General features: G+C 42.6%; 1 protein-coding gene across 1 annotated transcript in view; it reads right to left on the reverse strand.

Moving 5' to 3' along the window:
- Positions 1-10500: 10500 nt before the first annotated feature.
- mnta (MAX network transcriptional repressor a) overlaps positions 10501-17462 on the reverse strand; it is a 113553-nt gene continuing 106591 nt past the window's right edge. Inside the window, exon 6 of the mRNA XM_043718300.2 lies at positions 10501-15992. Coding sequence (XP_043574235.1) covers positions 15274-15992 — 719 coding nt within the window. The 3' untranslated portion in view covers positions 10501-15273. The remainder of the gene's footprint in view (positions 15993-17462) is intronic.

Below are 17462 nucleotides of genomic sequence, written 5' to 3' on the forward strand. Positions count from 1 at the left end.
CAACAGTACCCCTCCACCGACACTCTCATTCGTTTGGCCGAACTGGTCCTCACCCTTAACAATTTCTCCTTTGAATCCTCCCACTTCCTCCAGACCAAAGGGGTAGCCATGGGCACACGTATGGGCCCCAGCTATGCCTGTCTCTTCGTTGGCTACGTAGAGCAGTTGATCTTCCGTAATTACACCGGCACCACTCCCCACCTCTTCCTCCGCTACATTGATGACTGCATTGGCGCCACCTCGTGCTCCCGCGAGGAGGTTGAGCAATTCATCAACTTCACCAACACATTCCACCCTGACCTTAAATTTACCTGGACCATCTCTGACACCTCCCTCCCCTTCCTGGACCTCTCCATCTCCATCAGTGACGACCGACTTGACACTGACATCTTCTACAAACCCACCGACTCCCACAGCTACCTGGATTACACCTCTTCCCACCCTACCTCTTGCAAAAATGCCATCCCGTATTCCCAATTCCTCCGCCTCCGCCGTATCTGCTCCCAGGAGGAGCGGTTCCACCATAGAACACACCAGATGGCCTCCTTCTTTAGAGACCGCAATTTCCCTTCCCACGTGGTTAAAGATGCCCTCCAACGCATCTCATCCACATCCCGCACCTCCGCCCTCAGACCCAACCCCTCCAACCGCAACAAGGACAGAACGCCCCTGGTGCTCACCTTCCACCCTACCAACCTTCGCATAAACCAAATCATCCGCCGACATTTCCGCCACCTCCAAACAGACCCCACCACCAGGGATATATTTCCCTCCCCACCCCTCTCCGCCTTCCGCAAAGACCGTTCCCTCCGTGACTACCTGGTCAGGTCCACGCCCCCCCTACGACCCACCCTCCCATCCTGGCACTTTCCCCTGCCACCGCAGGAACTGTAAAACCTGCGCCCACACCTCCTCCCTCACCTCTATCCAAGGCCCCAAAGGAGCTTTCCACATCCATCAAAGTTTTACCTGCACATCCACTAATATCATCTATTGTATCCGTTGCTCCCGATGCGGTCTCCTCTACATTGGGGAGACTGGGCGCCTCCTAGCAGAGCGCTTTAGGGAACATCTCCGAGACACCCGCACCAATCAACCAAACCGCCCCGTGGCTCAACATTTCAACTCCCCCTCCCACTCTGCCGAGGATATGGAGGTGCTGGGCCTCCTCCACCGCCGCTCCCTCACCACCAGACGCCTGGAGGAAGAACGCCTCATCTTCTGCCTCGGAACACTTCAACCCCAGGGCATCAATGTGGATTTCAACAGTTTCCTCATTTCCCCTTCCCCCACCTCATCCTAGCTTCTAACCTCCAGAAACTCAATCCCCTGACCTGTCCGGACTTGTCCGACCTGCCCAGCTCCTTTTCCACCTATCCACTCCACCCTCTCCTCCCTGACCTATCACCTTCATCTCCTTCCTCACTGACCTATTGTACTCTATGCCACTCTCTCCCCACCCCCACCCTCCTCTAGCTTATCTCTCCACGCTTCAGGCTCTCTGCCTTTATTCCTGATGAAGGGCTTTTGCCCGAAACGTCGATTTTGCCTGTCCTCGGATGCTGCCTGAATTGCTGTGCTCTTCCAGCACCACTGATCCAGAACCTAGGGGGCATGAGTTCAAATCCTACCGTAGCAGATGGTGAGCTTTGAATTCTAGTTTTAAAAAATCTGGAACAAAAAGCCAATTATATAATGATGACTTTAATAAAAACCAGTCTGGCTCACTAATGACCTTTAGGGAAGGAAATCGAATGTCCTTACCTGGTTGGGCTCTGCAAAAGTGAGGACTGCAGATACTGGAAATCAGAGTCTAGATTAGAGTGGTGCTGGAAAAGCACAGTGGGTCAGGCAGCATCCGAGGAGCAGGAAAACTGACATCTCGGCCCGATGAAGGGCTTTTGCCAGAAACGTCGATTTTCTTGCACCTCAGATGTTGCCTGACCTGCTGTGCTTTTCCAGCACCACTCTAATCTATGCACTGGGGCAGCACAGTGGCTCAGTGGTCAGCACTGTTACCTCAGTGTCAGGAAGCTGGGTTCAATTCCACCCTCAGGCAACTATCCATGTGGAGTTTGCATGTTTGCCCCATGTCTGTGTGGGCTTCCATGCTAAATTGCCCATAGTGTACATAGTTGTGCAGGCTGAGTGGATTAGACAGGTGAATCTGGGTGGGATGCTCTTTGGAGGTTTGGTATGGGCTGAATGGCCTGCTTCCACACTGTAGGGATTCTATGTACAGCAATGTGGCTGATTCTTCAGTGCCCTCTGGACAATTAGGGTTGGGCAAGAAATATGATGCCCACATACCATGCACAAAGAAAACAAAAGGTGTTCATTTTCCCAAAAAAAACCCTTAATTTTAAGAAGCTCTTTGAAGGCTCGCACACAGACAAAGTTAACAAAACTCATCACAACGATTTATTTGATTGGAAGTGTACTTTGCACTCTGTGGCATCACCCTTCCTTATCTCTGTAATCTCATTCAGCGGCACCACCCTCAGAAATCTGCACTCCTCTCATTCCCTTATGCATTTTCAATTATAATTGCTCCACCATCAGTGGTTCAAGTCTGGATTTGCCACAGGCCTTAGCTTTGGAATTTCCTCTGTAATCTTCCTGCCTTATTTGCCATCTTTGAGCCAGTTTTGTAGACTGGCCTTATTGACCATTCTTTTGGTCATCTGACCTAACCTCTCCTCATGGGCCTTGGTGTCATGCTTTATTTTGTATTGCTCCTGCAAAGTACCCTGAGATGGTTTGTGATGTTTAAGGCATCACATAAATGTAAGTTGCTGTGATTTGTTTATTCTTGGTTTTTCTGCATTTTTGGGCGGCGGAGAGACTTTCTTTTTTGTTATTAATCTACTTTTCTAATCAACCTGTTCAGAGATGTTATTACACACCTCTGGAGCAGATGGGACTTGAAGTATGTCTTCCGAGGCCAGGGGTAGGAATACTACCTCTGCATCATGTGGCAAGAGATCACAGCAATTCAGTTGGCATTGGATTTAACACAATTGGAACAGATGTGCAATCTAGTGAAACCTCCAGGTTTAACTCTGTGTCAAATTAGCCAAGTTCAACAAATACATAAGAACTCAGAGCAGGAGTAGGCTGTCCAGCCTTTCGAGTCTGCTCTGCCACTCAATAAGATCATGGCTGATCTTTTCATGGACTCAGCTCCACTTATCCGCACTCTCGCTGTATCCCTTAATTCCTTTATTTTTCAGAAAAGTATCTACCTTAGCTTTAAAAGCGATTACTGAAGTAGCGTTGACTACTTCCCTGGGCAAGGAATTCCATAGATTCACGACCCTCTGGGTGAAGAAGTTTCTTCTCAGTTCAGTTCCAAACCTGCTTCCTCTAATTTTGAGGCTGTGCCCTCTTGTCCTAGTCTCACCCACCAGTGGAATCATCCTACCTATTTCTATTGTATCGATTCCCTTCATAATTTAATATGTTTCTATAAAGATACCCCCTCATTCTTCTGTAGTCCAATGAATTCCTAGTGAAGCTAAATAAAAGCAATGACAAACACAGACCCTGCAAGTGCAGACCTGCCAAATACGAACCCCAATGCTAACACCTGGTCATTGTGGGCATTGAGCCCACAACCTTGGTGTTGTTAGCACCACATTCTAACCATCAGAGTAGAAGTATAGAAATAAGGATGTTGCAAGATGCAACAGTGCCCCTTAGTTAAGGAGACACATTTGAGGGTGAACCAGCCAAGCTTCCTGCTCCTGATTGCCATGCAGTGGCACCAACAAGGGAGTGAATGCACACGAACATCACTCAGCAAAAGGATAAGGTTCAGTTACTTCGGAGCCCAGCAGTACTTACGGTCTAGACTCTTGCATACAAAATATTTCTTCAAAAATGCAGCACAACAGTACAGCAGGACAGAAAAACATAGCGGTAAAGAGATGCATAAAGGTTACTGTGTTTTTTCTACTACTGCTGGAATTTTAATTTCTCTCTCAATCCCCCCAGACCTGCTCTTAACAGAAATGGCAGGAGACTTTGTGATAAATAGAGAGAGACAACAGTCTACCTGATAAATGCAGAGGGAGGAAGTAGAAATAGTGCCATAGTACAAAAGGTGGAGAATTACAGTTCATAAACCTGTTCCATATGGAGGATGCGTGTTGCCTCACTCAGCCACATTAAATTGTCAATTGACTGCATGGTGCCAGCAGTTAGTCATAGGACTGGGATCAAAGCCAATTTCTCTCTTGGAGAGCGCCACCCTGAAAGTTCGCACTATGCACTCTTTTGAGCAATAGTAAACAGTGTAACTAGGACAGCATGCTCCAGTAGTGGGTAATTTTTTTTCTTGCTCCCTCCCAGCCCCACGTTTGCTAGCTTCCCCGGAGTACACACCGGCTGCATCATATTTCCTCTTGGCAGGATTTTAATTGGAAGACCAGCTGCTGATAGGAAGATTGATGTCAGATGATGTACGTTCCCAGTGACTGGCAATTGCTGGTATCACATGCACTGCTGTGTATGCAAGTTTAACCTTTTAAAGAGACAATGTCTACTTTGAACCTCCATTAGCATTTTAGATCCTCAGACACTTAATCAAGACCCTTCTAAAGATTTGAAGAGTTGCATTTGTATTAGGTCTTTAATTGTTTCGCAATATCCCTGTATTTTACAGGCTAAATTTGGAAATGTGATAAAGGCAGCATGGCAGTCAATGTAAGTACAGCAAGATCCCTCAAAAAATGCAAGACCTGAGAAGCTGTTTTTAGTAATTGTTGCTTAAGGGATAAATATTAATGAAGACACCAGGGGAGGTTCCCTGACATTTCTTTAAGTACTGATATGGAATCTTTTGCATTCTCCTGAGGGGGCAAATGGTGACTTGGTTTAACATCTTACCAGAGAATGGCACCTCTGACAGTGCAGCACTCCAAACATACAGCAAGCCCTAGCTTTTGAATTCACGTCTTTAGTTTTGAATCATAATCTAGGCTCGTAGATACTACTCCATTGAGAATGCTGCATTTTCAGAGGTGCCATCTTTTAATGAGTTGTTAAGCTTGTTCAGTTGGATGTCACAGTACATAAATGTTGTTTCATCAGGTGATTCACTACCCAAGTACAAGTTACATTAAAGATAAATTCAAGGGCTACAGAATTGCTTTTTCTTTCAATTTGCTCTTTTTTTGAAGGTATTGGTCCCCTTTCTGTATTACAATTTCATGGATTACCACTGACAAACGATCTGAAGAGGATTTCCTGTCTTGGCCTGGATCAGGATTGAGAGATCCACTCCCTTCCATTAAGTGAAGTATTGACACCCTTCCAAATTCTCCAACTGAGATCCAGTAACCAGACTGGCATGTTCCTAGTCTGTATAGCTCACTGATGGGGATTTTATGACAACAACACCATATGGTTATATGACACCTTCAACATAATGAACCAATCCAGGACACTTCACAGGCACATGACAAAGCAACCCAACTCAAGCCCCATGAGGAAGTATTAGCACAGATGACTAACAGGATAGTCAAGGGGCAGGTTCTAAAGAATGCCTTAAAGAAGGCAAGTGAGGTAAAGAGGCAGATATCAATTTTGTGAGTACCCATAATCCCCAAACTTTAATTTCACCTGCATCCACCTATCACCACCCCATCTACCTCCTCACCCCCCAACCGACTCCCCTATTTATTTCTCAGCCCCCCACTCCTTCATAGTCCTGATGAAGGGCTTATGCCCAAAACGTTGACTCCTGCTCCTCGGAGGTAGCCTGACTGGCTGTGCTTTTTCCAGCACCACACTTTATAACCCTGACTCTCCAGCATCTGCCATCCTCACTTTATATTAAATAAATAACCTGCGAGTCCATGAAATGATTAAAGGAAGACAAAAAAAAGGAAATGAACTGTGAATTAAAGTGCCTGAAATATGGCACGTTCTTATCGAAAACCATTTGGTACAAGTTACACTCCAATTTGCTTTAAACAGCACTGCACAAGCTCAAAAAGGACAGCTTCCTGTTTGGACAGTATGGACATACCTCGTGGCTCCAGTTCAAAACCTTTTACTTTGCTGTGACAGAAAAGGGGAGTACTTCTCAGACTGTTGTGTGTGTGTGGAAATGCTAATGGATTTCCTGCAGGTGGGGGACCTTGCAGGGCTGTGCTGATTAAAACTTCCAAGGTTGTCAAGATCCAATCCTTTGTTCTCATAATGCTAAATAAAACAGACTAAACAAATTAGCATGGCAGGGGCCTGCTGTGTTCTACACACCTGGCTCCTATACAAATAGACAAAGGAAGGGCAAATACACCTCATATTAATAGTGACATGGTTACAGCACAAAAGTAATCTTGCTCGACATCAATCCTGATGTTCAGATCTTTCCCAGCAGCTCTAGTGTGGTTTTTCCAATCAAGGGGATAGTTTTACACAAGAATGCGAAAAAGGAAAACAGTGGATGAGGAGAAACTATTCCCACTCCTGAAAGGATGAAGAGTGAGAGGCCGCAGGTTTTATGCAATAAACGTGGTTAAAATTGAGAATGCATTGCCTGAGAGTGTGGTGAAGCATTTAGTGAAGCATTTCAAGGGGAATTAGGCAGCTTTTTGAAAAGAAACAGTGTGCAAGGTTATGGGATGGCCATTTGAGAAGCAACACTAGGATAATGGGCCAAATGGTCTCCTTTGGCACTGTAACAATTCTTGTGATTCTGCAACTGACCAAGCATAAAATGTTATTTCTTTGTATAGCAACCGTGGAAAACAATTATTGGCACTTACATTTATTATTTGTTAGATTGAATTTTGAAAATATGCAAATTATTAGGAGCCTCTTAGGCCCCTGAAGACAAAGTTTCTTCAGACCCACCTTAATGTTTCCATTATAATGCTGGTGCTGATACAATATTTGTACTGGGAAACACAAATTTGTTGGTCTTAGACTGAGGAAATCAAATTGACATACATGGGATTGAGGCTGGCAATTTTATCAATTCACCAATGGGAATGATAAGATAAGGGATCCTACTACTGATCACTGTTTAGTGATTCCAGTCATGAACGTTCACAGGCTTGCAATTGCCCAGCTGAGCTGTGTAGTGCTATATTTTTATTGTCTGTTGATCCTTATCCAAAGTCAGATACAAAGACAAAGAGTCAAAATAAAAATAAAACACTAGATAAAGTAATGGATGACATGATCGGAGGCATCAGTGGCATAAAGGCCCCAAGGTCAAACCCCTAACATAATCACAGATCAGAATTACAGAGGCGTCATGGCTCTGACTGGCCTCTGCAGGGCTTGCATCAGCTAGTGAAGACCTGGCAAGCAGAGAAGCAGAACTGGAACTTGATGACCACATGTTCAAATACACTGGTGGTCATTTGCAGTGGCAGGACGGGTGGAGCGGCAGAGAGAGTGCAAGAAAGAGAGAAGGGGAGGAGGAAGAAGAAATAAACTTCAATCAGCAACTTTGTGATCTTTGCATAGCCATAATCAATTATGTTTTGAAGTACAGTCACTTGTGAGAGAGGAGAATGTGACAAAGTAGCATGCAACAAGGTCCTATAGACAACATCAAGATTATTGAGCCAATAATCTACTTTAATCATGTGGGTTGAAGAATGATTGTTGGACCATTACAATGGGCTCTCCCTTCCTCTTTCAGTGGACTTACATGGAACGTTTTGTATCCACTCAAGATGGCTAAACAAGGAATATCTCCCCCAAGATATAGCACCGCTGACAGCTTCTTAGTGCAAGTAACAACTTCTTAGCTTGTTGCTGGGGGTCAGTTTAGCTCAGTTGGCTGGATGGTTGGTTTCCAAAGCAGTTTGATGCTGATAGCATGGGTTCAATTCCCACATGAAGGACTCTCCTTCTCAACCTCTCCCTTTGCCTGAGGTGTGGTGGCCCTCAGGTTAAATCACAACCAGTTGTCTCTCTCTCTAGTGACAGAGCAGCCCTATGATGTGGTAATATTATGGCGATTTGACTTGACTAGCTCATTGCTAGAGGGTGGGTTATGTGCTCATGACTGAACATTGAACCCACACCTTCCAACACAGATATGACTTAGGGAATGGCAGTCTTCTTATAAAATTATGAACAATGTCACTGAGATTTATATTTTCATTAAAAAGGTAATGGTTTCAGGGAAAGTGATCTACCCATAACACTGATTAAAAACCTGGCGACATCCTGGACAAGTATAGAAGAGCCCTAGTGAGTAAACCCTTCTCCCTGTTTGATTTTAGTTAAACATTCAACCTACATCACTTTAGTTTAACATGAGCTGTCAGAAAGTGAAAGAAACTCTTGTATTTGAAAAACTTTTCATGGCTTTAGAATTATCTCAATGCAATCATGACCAATGAAATCATAATTTAAGTGCCAGCTTCATTACAGAATGCAGTCTGAAGGAATTCAATTTAATAATGTTTAACTAGAAATATAAGGCCTTTTCAAATTTTTCCAGCCCGTTCTTGAATTTTGTCATGATTGTTGGAGACATTCAGAAGAAACAAACTCAACAGACCAGCATCATTTGTAATGGCTAGCCCATAGCAATCAATCGCAAATGGTCCCCCCGGCATTAATGTGTGGTCAACAGCGGTTGTGGAACAAGCAACATTTAGATGATAAACTCAGAAATGAATGTCAGAACTGCATCTCAACTGATTACAATAACTTGCACCAGCATCTGCAGTTCTCACCTTCTCCTGACTACAATAACTTTCCAGGGTAACAGTTTACGACAAAATTGCCTTTGATAGTTTCTAAATTCCGTCCTGCTCCAAAACCATTTAGTCAAGGGGCTGAATCCTTCCTGAGACATCATTCCTGCAGTGATTGTTCATATGTAACTGCAGACACTTGAGTGGCGATGACATCCAACTGCATGGGAGCACAATGGGCAAGTTTGACCTTTCAGCATAGCTCAAGTCTCACTTAAAAGCTGGAAGGCCCAATCTAGCCTGATGCTCTAGAGAAACAGAGCTGAGTTATCAGATGGAGACAAACCTTTAAACTTTATGATAGGATCAGTATGATGATTCTTCTCCCAACAATTTGCTTCAATTAAATAGCATTTATACAGGTGGCCAGCACATGGTTTGTCTTCTTATACCTAGGTTTACAAGCCAACAAAAGATAAAAAGCTCTCTTCTCACCCAACTGTCAAGATTTAAATCAAGAGTGAAAAAAAGGGAATTGCCAATGCTGTGTCGAGTAAACAATACATAAATAAACAGACATATATTCTGGTTACTCTGTGGAATTCTAGATATATGACAACATACTGCAGGAACAGGTAGGAATTGAACCCAGCCTCCTAATCCAAAGATAGGGACTCTACCATTGTGTTACAAGAACCCCTTACACAGTGGAGCAGATAGATACGTTTTTAAGCAACCTACTCAGATACATTATGGCACACCTTTGGACCAGGTGGGATTTGAACCCTTTGGGCTCAAAGATGAGACCCTACCATGGCACCACAGGTGCTTTTTATGGTGAGGCAGGCATTGTAGCACAGAAACCTGTACACACCTGAAGGATAATTCAGAATACCCCTGAAGTGAATGCAGAAGCTTTGTATTGATCAGGGTCAATGAATAGGATGACCAGGCAGTGTGAACCCCATGACAACATCCCAATCAGCACCCCTGACATAGAGACATCCCTGTTCTGACAAACAGTCACCAGACTGAAAATGTTAACTCTACTTTCTTCCCGTAGATGCTGGCCGAGTTGCTGAGTTTCTCCAGCAATTTCTGGGTTTTTATGCCCCTGACATACAAAGTTTATCAGGATCCACAAAGTACACTACATCATTAAGTCTGCATGTATCCAGCAAATTTGCAGGGAACTCTGGGAATTTCCTCCCTAAACATCTTTACCTCTCCTTCTTCTATGATGCTCCATAGAACTTTCTTCTTGGCCCCTTTGTCCCAAGTTGCTGTTAAGCTGTACAGGTACACAATTGCACCACAGCTTGACAGGTACCAGCTAAGACTTAATCTAGAACAAACAAGTACCTGGTTGAGCAAAACAAAAAATGTAAGGGGACTGCACACTAAAATGAACCACTCTGTACACAGTGACTAAATATTAAATGGAATACCGCTAATATCATCCTTAGGTAGCCTGTTTTCAAATATTTTTCAATAAAGCTTCTGTGATGCATTTCGGATGTTTCACTGTGTTGAAGGTGCTATACAAATGCAAGTTGGTGCTGCTACAAACACATTTGTGAAGCTTTCCTCTGGTAGATCTTGTAGAGCTCTAAAAACACACAAACCTCCGTGAGTTTATTTACAACATAACCATGCTTAGCGACTAGAGCAACCCTCCTCTCCAATTCACCGTAACCAATATGTTAGTGCACTAGCAATGATGACAGTATTGAACAAACAGGGAAAGTGGAAGAAAATGACAAATGCCCAATCTTGTACAAAGATACAACCATACACAACAGGATTAAAGCAAACAAGCAGATGGATGGTCAGTGCAGGTGTATCTTTATTTTTATAGTATCTGAGGCAAGTGCATCTTGCTTGATAGATGGGTATGAGAATATTATACACATTGATACTGAATGTTTTGAATGAAAGCCATTATATTACAGCTAGATAGTAAAAATACATTATATACAAAAATCCACTGTTATTTTTCACACACCTGGTCCATTCAAACACTTCAAAAATCTTCACAGAAAAGATTTTTTAAAAACTTTTTTCCCCTCAATATTTTAAACAAAAGCTGTTGCACAGTGAAGTAATTCACTATAAACATTAATAATAAAAAGTAATGTCTCTCTAATGGGGGGGAAATTGTTCTGCTTTCTTTCATTTCAGATATAGACCCAGTCATTTCTTTTTTGGTTAGCCTGGTATCTGATGTGCACAAAGCCCCAATCACCCATGCTCAATAGGCTGTGAATCAAGTTACAGAGGAACCCACCACAGGTAGATGCTGCTTCTGTACAATGTGAGACCTGCCCTAGCTACAGGAGCTCCTAATCATAGCTGGCTGCAGCGTGATTTCAAAAATAAAGTTCTCCTGGCTGACATCCTTCGTAAATTCCAGCAAGTTTAACTTTCGGGTATCAGCCGGGCACTGTGCGAGAGCGACAGATTAGGAGCTGGTGTCACCAATACGGTTCTTAGTGCAAAATAGAAGCAGCTAGTGTTTCTTGGTTGCCAGATATTAAGTGCATTCTCTTTTGCGAAAAGGGATGTAAACCACTTAGCCAAATAGGGAGAGTTTAGGCACAGGGCACATAGTTAGGAAAGCACCAAGAAGTCAAACTTTGATAAAATGACAAATAAACGGAAACAAAGCTCATTTTAAACTTAATACACATTTTTTACCTGCAGCCCTGTTCTCAAAACCTTTCAGGGGATAGCTGCTTTTAAACAATCTTCTCACAACACTTGTTTAATGGATTAACAAGATTAATCTCTCCTTTCAAATTAAACCTCTACAACAGAATTAAACTCCAATGAAATAATAAACTAATGATATCAGGACAATACAAATCTCAGATTCAAAATTTTCCATTTGTCCCTCAAGCAAAAGGTTGAAAGGAGGTTCCTATTTTTTTTGAAGTAATAAAGCATTCAGAGATCATAGTTGCATTTGTGAATAAAGTATTTGTCACTTAAATTAAAATGTCAAGCTGTGGAAATCTTCACTGGCTGATTACAACTTTGTTGCACCACCAGCCAGCAGAATTTTTAATGCTTCCCACTCAGTGCGTTTGGTAGAATTAAATTCACCCCCCCTCCCCCTCCAGTTATGATCTCCTCTCTCAAAAGATGTTGCAGGTGGATCGAGAGCCCCGCAGTACCTTTGTCAAGCCACCCTCCTTCACGTGAAAATCTAGCCAGCAAGTGTCAGCAAATTGATCAACTACAGAGACATCAGAGTTGTACAGGATCCTATGCTCAAACACAAACATGGACTCTACAGAAGAAGTAGCTGGATGGCGAGAGGTTATTTTCCACCTGCCCAATGCTGCTATGGCTGAAATCTATTTTTTCTGCTCAGATATTTTTGAACAGTAAACAGGAAGGTGGGTTGTTATTATTAATATCCCTGAAAATAGTGATGAATGTCAACTCCTGAAGGGTTAATCTTCAATGCCTGGCAGATTTATATAGAGCTCACCACACAAATGCCTTCCAAAAATGACAGTATGGACATACAATATAGTTACACAACTTTCATAACTTACCCAAGTATCAAAAGCTTAGGCATGGGACACGTGAATGTGGAAAACACCAAGAGATTCCATTTTGATAAAAGGATAAATAAACTGAAACAGAGCTCACTTTAGATTCACCTACAAGCTTCACATCTAATAAATCCTTGTATTAAACAGTCAAAAATGATTATTCCATTACTGTGTATAGTTTACCAGACTGTTTCCTTCATCGTTAGCCAGAGGTAAAATTTTGAGGGCTACAGGTCAAATAAGACAATAGTTTCTTCAGTTCAGAACATCTCCATATTTTGTTATGCAAATATTTAGAAAACAGTAGCCCAATTGCAAATGATCAAACACTGATAATAGCAGGTGAATCCTGCAATACAACCCCAGCCTCAAGTCCCTGCCTATGACTCAGAGTCAAATACTCAGTGACATTCACTCATCACAACATAGAAATTGTGATAGTTTGTAATTGCATCATTGAAAAGATGGAGAAACTTGTGTCTGTGCCTTAACTGCAGCACTTAAACATTGATTTAAAAAAAGAATACCTATAGCTAACTCCACAGCATGTTTAGTGGGTTAAGTGCACTCCCTGACATAATTCAGAGCTGTCACACTACAGAAAATCCCCAGGTTTAAACCCAGATTAGGGAGACTGAAAGGAGAAAAATAAAAATTGTAGTCCTGAAACTCTGAAAAAAATATGGATTCACTAAGCTGAAGGAAGAATTAGACTGGGCTGTGATTCCTTCACAGTTGAATTGTCAATCACAGGTACCATGTATTGAGGTTTGGGGAAGAACTGAAAAGGAGAAATACACAGACAAAAATAAAAGGAGATGTAAGAACTGACTGCTGATGTTGGGCAGAACAGTCAGGGGCATGTCACATTATCTAAAGTTCTATACACATAAACAAGCTGAAAAAAGTACTTTAACAGGGTGATATAGGAAGATAATGCTTCAATTGTAATGTACTGCCACAGACTGAGGTTCAGAGAAAACAAATAAACTACTGCTTTTCTCCCTGGCACGTAACTTCATTTGAACCCGTTGCTGCATCACTATGTCACCATATACCAGTAAGCTATGAATCAGGGTATAAGGTATTAAAAAAAGTTCTGAGAACCTATTTTCACCAGTGGTAATAATGGGAATAGAGGTACCCTGGAATTTTAAAAAAGTACACACATTTAATTTTAAAAATTGCTATTTCATACAAGCAAACAGTGGAATTGTGAAGCAACATGACTTAATAATAACCTTCACCATAAATTAGAAACTCCACACTGACTTAACATTTTGAGCTGGTCAGTGGCTCACTGCAGCAAACTCTGTAATTACAAATAAAATGGAAGCATCTGTGCAAAACACTCAACTTATGGAAAAAAAACTGAACAGCAGTAACTGGGTAGAGTTGGCATTCAAGAAACTGAGCAGGGTGTCCACGTGTTCATGGTTCTGAACCTTCCACTTGAATGTTCCTTAGCAATATTATGATCCCATGACAAGAGTTTACACTGAAATCAGCACCCAGACAGACAATGAGCCCATGATTCAATTTGCTCAGAGAATGTTTGCGGAAACAAGTTCTGATTTGACACTTCTACTTTGCATTTTTAGACCAGGTTAGTGTGAAGCACAACATTTTCAAGTAGTTACATGATTCAAAAAAAATGAGAAGCTCATGATTGGAACCACACTGAAGATACCTGAGACATCTCTGTATTTTATAGAAAAGAAATGGGAGGAGGGGTTCTACTTTGTTGTTGTTTGAGTAAACTTAATAATAAACCTCTCCAGGAACCTGGAAGAACATTTCTTTAACAATACATACAAAGTATACACCCCAAGATACTTAAAACATAGGGACTTCTTCAAGGTAGAATCATCCAAAGAAGCCATCTGGTGAGGGAAACACCTCAGCATAACCAATTTGGTTTATAAATCAGATCCATTTATATATTTTCCAATCAGACCCATTCTGAGCCTAAATCAAAGAAAGCAGAAAATTTTATTGCAAAAAAATCTATTTTTAAAAAAATGGTCCCCATATGACAGACACTGTCTTTATAGCACACACAGTAATGATGTCAGTCTTAGACAATTCATACACTTAAATTCACTTTAAACTTAGAAAGCCACTCAGTCCAATGGACACAGCTACAAACAGGACTGCAGCACGTCATTAACTTCTCTCCTCCCTTCCCCTTCTACCACCTAACAACATCTATTCACCATAGCCAGGACTTCTTACAGATTGCGAGAACGTATGTAAGTCTTTTGTTACAGCAGCCAATTAATGACCTTTCCAAAGGGTGAATTTAAATTAAACACCACAACAACTAGTTTTTTTTTTAAACCCTTACTGGTCTTGACTAAGCAACTTTAAAAACAAATATTCAAAAAGCTGGGGACAGACACATTGGCTCTGTCTTGGGCCTCCTGCAATACATCCAGGCCTGGTCCAGCAGACCACTGTGTTTCAACTTACATACACACAGGTAAATTCAAAGGCTTGACAAATGTCTTATCTTTGTTAATTTAACTCAGTATATCAACATCATCTAGTGAAGCTCAACTTCACCAAGGCATTCGTTTGCAAGATTTCATGTTTTTGCTTTTTAGACCCCTCTGTCCGATCATGGTGACATCTGTCCAGCAATTGTTTCCTGGAACAATACAACATGAAGGGGCAGGGGAGGGGAGGAAACAAAATAAAAGTCTTGCTAACATCTTTTTAAATTCACCAATTACAAAACACACACACACACACACACATACATACACACACACACATACATACATACATACACACACACACACACAAAAGGTCACTAAGGGCAGTTGTCATTCCATGTCGCTCTGATTAGTTAATGTTCTGCAATGTCCATTCCTTTCCCACTGCCAACTTGGGAGCATGACGTATAGTTTTTTTCCAAAGTCTTTGTCTTCTGAAGTCGCCTTTCTTTCCCTTGCCTGTAATTTGTTGCTGGGAATGTATTGGAGAACCAAGGGAAAGAGTCTTTTAAATCGCTCAGGGCTCAGCGTTGGCCAAGTTTACGCCAGCTTCAAAGTGCTCACAGGAAACGATGGCATGGTCACCATCGTGACAGGGTTCAGGACTGTTTGGCCCACTATCTGCTGGTGCACTACTTGAGGACCCATAGCTTGCTTTGTCACAACGGCCTGCTGGCCAACAGGCGCGGTGCCGTTTACTTGCTGGTGGGTGATGGCGTGAGTGAGGTGACTCACGACTGGCTGGTTCACTGTCATTGGCTGTGGATAGATAGTGGGAAGCTGTTGACCAAGGTGAGCCATATGGCTTAAGGTGGCTGGGTGCACAGTGATGTGGCCAATAGGTTGAGCAGCAGTGGTCAGCTGGACAGAGCTGGAGGTCGCAGGTGCAATGTGAGCAATGTGTTTCGCTTGAGAAGCTTGGATAACATGATTGACAGCTGTGTGAATCACAGACGCATGGGAAGCAGGTGCAGCATGGGCAATAACAGTTGGTTGTAGCGTTGATGCCGTCACAATATGAGTCTGAGCTGGCACTACAGTCTGTGATGGAGCTAAAGCCTGGGGCTGGATTTGCACTTGTGCCTGGGTTTGAGGCAGCTTCTGCTGGACAGCCAAATGTGGAGGCAGGAACGATGACTGGTGAGCAATAGGAGAGGATACAGCTTTAAGCAAGTCCTGATGTGAGCAGTGAGGCGTTTGTAATAGTGAGTTTATGGGTCTCATATCGTCAATATCATCATCGATATTGTCTTCACCCTCTGAAATGAATAGACAAAGAAAAAGAGTGGTAAATGGTTATTGTCATCAAGAGTAAAGTTCCTTTCTTCTAATAACTACTCATATTTACAAGCATCCTGACCTAAAGGTTTTGATCATTACTGGAGTGCACTTGACTTTGGCTGGGTCTTCAGGTGAGAGTCTAGAAGCACAAGATGAGTCTCACTAGCTTGTGCCATACCACAGTGCACCATTGCCCTCAACAATCCTAATACATCCTCTAGATGCATCCATTAAGCAATGGATCTCTGGATTGCATTCAGGAACATCTCTCTAACTAAGGTTTTGCAAAGACAGGTTGTCAACTGAGTAGAGTGACTCATCACACATCTGACTGCTAGTTGAGTGGGGGTGTAAAAGGTAGCAGAGATCCACCTCTGGGAAATATCCTAATCCAGTTTTCAATTCTGCCCCAGGATCAAAAGTGGCTAAATTGTGAGACTTCAGTTATGCGGAGGAACTCAAGAAGCAGGGACTATTTTCCTTAGACCAGAGAGGCATTTTTAATTCATTCATGATATATGGGTGTAGCTGACTGGGTATTGATCCAGTGACACTGAAAAAAAGGCATTAGAATTCTAAGTCAGGATCATGAGTGACCTGAGGAGAACTTGCAAGGGGTGGTATTCCTATTTCTTTGCTGCCTTCGTTTTTCCAGGCGGTAGTGGTTGTGGGTTTGGAAGGTGCTGTTTCAGGAGACTTTGTAAAATTTCTGCAGTGCATCTGCTGTATTGTTTACACTTCTTCTACCAAGTGTCAGTGTTGGAGGGAGTGAATCTTTGTGAAGAGATGCCAATCAAGCAGTTTATTTTATCTTGGATGTTGTCAAGTTTCTTGAGTATTATTGGAACTGCACTTATCCAGGCAAGTGGGGAAGCATTCCATCACACTCCTGACCTGTGTCTCGTTGATGGTGGACAGGCACTGGGGAGTCAGGAGGTGAGTTACTCACTGTAGTATTTTTCTGACCTAGTAGCCATTGTATTTATATGGTGAGCCCTATTCAGTTTATTGTCAATGATAATACCCAAGATGTTGATAGTGAGGGATTCAGCAATGGTAATACCATTAAAGGTCAAGGGGAGGAAGTTAGATTCTCTCCTGTTGGGGATGGCATTGCCTGGCACTTGGGTGGTCTGCATGTTATAGAGCCATTGAGTCATAGAGATGTACTTGCCACTTGTCAGCCCACATGTGGATACTGTTCAGGTCTTGTAGCATTTGAACATGGACTGCTTCAGTACCCAAGGAAGTGCGAATGATGCTGAACATTATTGGCAGATGCTTGCACATTGCCACTTTTGACCTTATGATGGAGGGAAGGGCATTGATGAGGCAGCTGAAGGGTGGGCCTTGGCCACTACCCTGAAAAACTCCTGCAGGGATGTCCTGGAGCTGACATGATTGACCTCCAACACGCACATTCATCTTCCTTTTCCCCAAGTATGGCT

Source organism: Chiloscyllium plagiosum, unplaced genomic scaffold, assembly GCF_037043375.1.
Source record: "Chiloscyllium plagiosum isolate Xiang-an unplaced genomic scaffold, Cpla_swu_hap1 HiC_scaffold_31, whole genome shotgun sequence".
NCBI lineage: Eukaryota > Metazoa > Chordata > Chondrichthyes > Orectolobiformes > Hemiscylliidae > Chiloscyllium > Chiloscyllium plagiosum.